This window comes from Pantherophis guttatus, chromosome 2 (assembly GCF_059756535.1).
Source record: "Pantherophis guttatus breed Tessera chromosome 2, ASM5975653v1, whole genome shotgun sequence".
NCBI lineage: Eukaryota > Metazoa > Chordata > Lepidosauria > Squamata > Colubridae > Pantherophis > Pantherophis guttatus.
In genome coordinates, this window is record NC_142064.1 from 257,945,231 (window position 1) to 257,949,141 (window position 3,911).

Below are 3,911 nucleotides of genomic sequence, written 5' to 3' on the forward strand. Positions count from 1 at the left end.
AACTCAGCATCAGGTTGCTGAAGATGATTCAAAGACAGAGTGGAATCAAAGTTGCAGGCAATTTGGGATATTGGTGTTTTAGTCAAATCTATCATCAAAGTTGGTTGGCACTTTAGATCAGGATTGAGGAAACAGCTATAGTGAGATGTCCAGCTTTCCCAGAGTCTGATAGCTGGAGTCAAAATATATTTGTGACCTGAGACTAGCAGCTTCATAAAAGGGATCAGGCCTGAGTGATAAAGCAAAAGGGGAGAGAGAGTTAATCCTTACTTGGATTCTTTCTGCCAACATCTCCAGACAGAGGCACTGAGTTGAAGCAGATTATTTTGAATTAGGATTCATATGGTAATGTGTGTCTTTTTAGATTCATCCTTTCCTAAAAAACTTCCAGCTTTACAATCTTTCTGGGGATAATGTTTATTTGGATGAGGAGGGAAATCCTGTTGCTGACTTGGATATCATAAACTGGGCAATGTTTCCTAACAAGTCTACAGTTGGACTGAAAATTGGGAATATAGAAAGAGAAGCCTCTTCAGAAGTCAAGGTCTCCATCAATCAGAGTGCCATCAAATGGCCAACATCATTTAACCAGGTTGTTGAGTTATCATTGTTGTTGTCGTCACTTTATCATTTATCTGCTTTTAATACATGGAAATTGAAGTCATGCCACTCTGATGGAGGGTCTGTGTTGAAAAATGATTGGGTTGAAAGAGACTCTCCAGTTTCTCCTCACAAAACCTCTAAGCGTGTGGGTGCCAGAATTTTTCTTGGGCAGGATGGAAATGATGTGGTTGGTTAATCCAATGCTGTTTGTAGCCTGTAAGGAAGCTAAGCAGGCAAGTAAAGCCATTTTAAAGGCAGATAGCTTCCTCCATGCTGGATCATGCTTTAAGACTTGAGAATCAGGAGATAGATGTTGGAAGAAGGCAGGGAGGGACACAACAAGTTACAGGGGATCAGGGGTGGTTCTACTTACCTTTACTACCAGTTCGCAACGGGATCACACTTCTGCGCATGCGCAGATTGCTGATTATGACATCTGGGGTGGTGGGCAGGACCTCCCGCCAGTTTTACTAATGGTTCTTGTGAACTGGTCCGAACCAAGGGCAACCCACCACTGCAGGGATGTTGTCCTAGCAATTGCTGAGATAGGAGCAAGCAAACCTTTGCATTCCCTGCTTTGTATTACTCTCCCCACTTTTTTTTCTTTTCAATAATCATTGGCCATTCATGCTGAAGATGATGAGATGTGGTATCCATAGCACGTGTTCAGAGTTCCATCTGAACTTTGAGTGGACTCCAGGACAAAATCATGCTGACATTCAACCTCTTTTAAAAAAGGATTATGTTTACAATACTTTGTGAACAAAGTATTTTCACTGTATTTCGAAAGAAACATTAAAATTACACCCTTGAATTTTGTAAATTGGAATCTTCTGAATTATTTACTTTTCATAAGTAATACCTCATTTGTATACTTCTCCAATTTTATGTTTAGAAGGTGCCTTTTTCTAGGTGTACTAAAAGTTGTCTCCCAGGATACAGCAAGGTGATGAGAGAGGGAGCACCAGTTTGCTGCTACGACTGCTCCTCATGCATTGAAGGAACAATTTCCAGACAGGAAGGTAGGTGGCTCAAGAGCAATACCATACAAGTATAAACCAGATCTGACCCTGCTTAGCTCCCAAACTGAATCAAGTGTGTTAAATGCTGCCAGATAATGAGGGAGGTAACTTACTTGTGACCTATCAAACTCTTTCTCCCTCAAAATGCGCCATCATCCAGATAATTGTGGATGCATATGTGTTCCTAAGACCAGGTATTTGCTCTTTCTTGTGATTATTGAAATACATTCTATCAACATAAGACCATTTTTTTTAAATTATAGAAAATTTATGACTAGGCAAAACATAGAAATCATTTAGGTACGGAATTGGCAGCATAAAGACAGAACCGAGAATAAATAATTATTGTTCTACCTATACTTCACTGTCTCCTTACACAGCAATTACTTATTTTTCTCAGATGCAGCCCATTGTGAAAAGTGTCCAGATGACCAGTATTCCAATAAGAAACGAGATCAGTGTGTCCCCAAAAATATAAGCTTCTTATCCTATCAAGAATTGCTGGGACTCATCCTGGCTTTCTTTGCCATCACTTTGTCCCTAACCACCGCCTTTATTCTGGGAATCTTCATGAAATACCGAGACACTCCCATAGTCAAAGCCAATAATTGTGAACTCACCTACATCCTCCTGGTTTCACTCCTGCTTTCTTTCTTGACCTCCCTTCTATTCATCGGTCGCCCCATGAAAATGACTTGTCTCCTTCGACAAACCATTTTCAGTGTTGTTTTCTCAGTTGCTGTGTCTTCCTTGCTGGCCAAGACTGTCATGGTGGTGGTGGCCTTTCTGGCTACAAAGCCAGGCAGCAGCATGAGGAAATGGCTGGGGAAGAATCTGGCCAACTCTGTTGTTTTATCCTGCTCTGGTATTCAAGTAGGCCTCTGTATGATGTGGCTGGGAGTCTTTCCCCCATTCCCAGATTCTGACTTTCATTCCCAACCAGAACACATCCTGCTGCAGTGCAATGAAGGCTCTGTCACCATGTTCTACTCTGCTCTTGGCTACATGGGTTTTTTGGCTGCCATCTGTTTCTTGGTGGCATTTCTGGCTCGAAATCTGCCAGGGGCTTTTAATGAAGCCAAACTGATCACCTTCAGCATGTTGGTTTTTTGTAGCGTTTGGATCTCCTTTGTTCCCACATATCTGAGCACCAAAGGGAAATACATGGTAGCCGTGCAGATCTTCTCCATCCTGGCCTCTGGCCTGGGTTTACTGGGCTGCATCTTTATCCCCAAATGCTACATTATTATCCTGAGACCTGACATGAACACCAAAGAACATCTGATGATAAAAAGTCATTAAGGTTCCTTGTGTTGCTTTTTATTTTTGTATAGTTTACATGCAGCATAAAATCGCATACTTTGAAGTAATTTTGTATGTGTTGTTGCTTATCTTTCTTTATTCCATGTGAATTTTGAATTATAATATACCAGCTGGAAGATTCAGAGGGACATATTGTGAATAAACAAGAAGACAAATTAGAGATTATTCAAGAGTACTACACTACTCTATATGAAGAGGAAGGAATTCCAAAAGAAAAGGTGGATAAATACCTATCGGAAGAAACACTCCCATTAATAGGGGAGGATGAGAGAGAAATGCTTAACAAAGAAATTACAATGACGGAGTTAAAGATGGCGATATCGAAACTTAAAAAGAACAAATCACCTGGCCCAGATGGATTCCCAGGAGAATTATACAAAAACCCAGATATAGAGGAAATTCTCCTACCAAAACTGTTAGAAATATACAATGAGGCCCTGACAAAATCCAAAATACCGGAATCATGGTGGGAGGTATACAATACACTCCTCCAAAAAGAAGGTGCAGATCAAAAATTGATAAAAAATTATAGACCTATCTCACTTCTCAATACGGACTATAAGATCTATATGAGTGTTATAGCAGGAAGGTTAAAGATAATCTTGAATAAATTGATACATAGCGACCAAAATGGATTCCTTCCTGGGAGACAGATAAGAAACAACACAAGGATAATAATAGACATATTGGAATATTATGAGGCACATCCGAATAAAGAAATAGCATTGGTCTTTTTAGACGCCCAGAAGGCCTTCAACAATTTAAATTGGGATTTTATGATACAACAGATTAAAAAGATGAATTTTGGTCCAAATTTTGAAAACACAATAACCACAATATATGGAAAACAAAGAGCCAACATTTTACTTAATGGAGAATTGACAAAAACTTTCCAAATTAGGAAGGGGGTGAGACAAGGGTGTCCCTTGTCACCACTTTTGTATATATTAGCCCTAGAAGTTC

The 3,911-nt window shown here is 39.8% G+C and overlaps 1 protein-coding gene across 1 annotated transcript; it reads left to right on the forward strand.

Annotated features, from left to right (window-relative positions):
• Window positions 1-1,707: 1,707 nt before the first annotated feature.
• On the forward strand, window positions 1,708-3,649 carry LOC117659744 (vomeronasal type-2 receptor 26-like). Its single transcript, XM_087885203.1, has 2 exons — window positions 1,708-1,729; window positions 2,026-3,649. The coding sequence occupies exons 1-2, from the start codon at window positions 1,708-1,710 to the stop codon at window positions 2,925-2,927; spliced, it is 924 nt and encodes a 307-aa protein (XP_087741329.1). The 3' UTR covers window positions 2,928-3,649.
• Window positions 3,650-3,911: the final 262 nt, after the last annotated feature.

What these genes read in the sequence shown, in the direction of transcription:
- LOC117659744 (XM_087885203.1), top strand. Translation starts at nt 1,708, where the DNA reads ATGCTGCCAGATAATGAGGGAG. An exon ending in GCTGCCAGATAATGAGGGAG is followed by an intron (nt 1,730 to 2,025) that starts GTAACTTACTTG and finishes TATTTTTCTCAG; the next exon opens with ATGCAGCCCATTGTGAAAAG.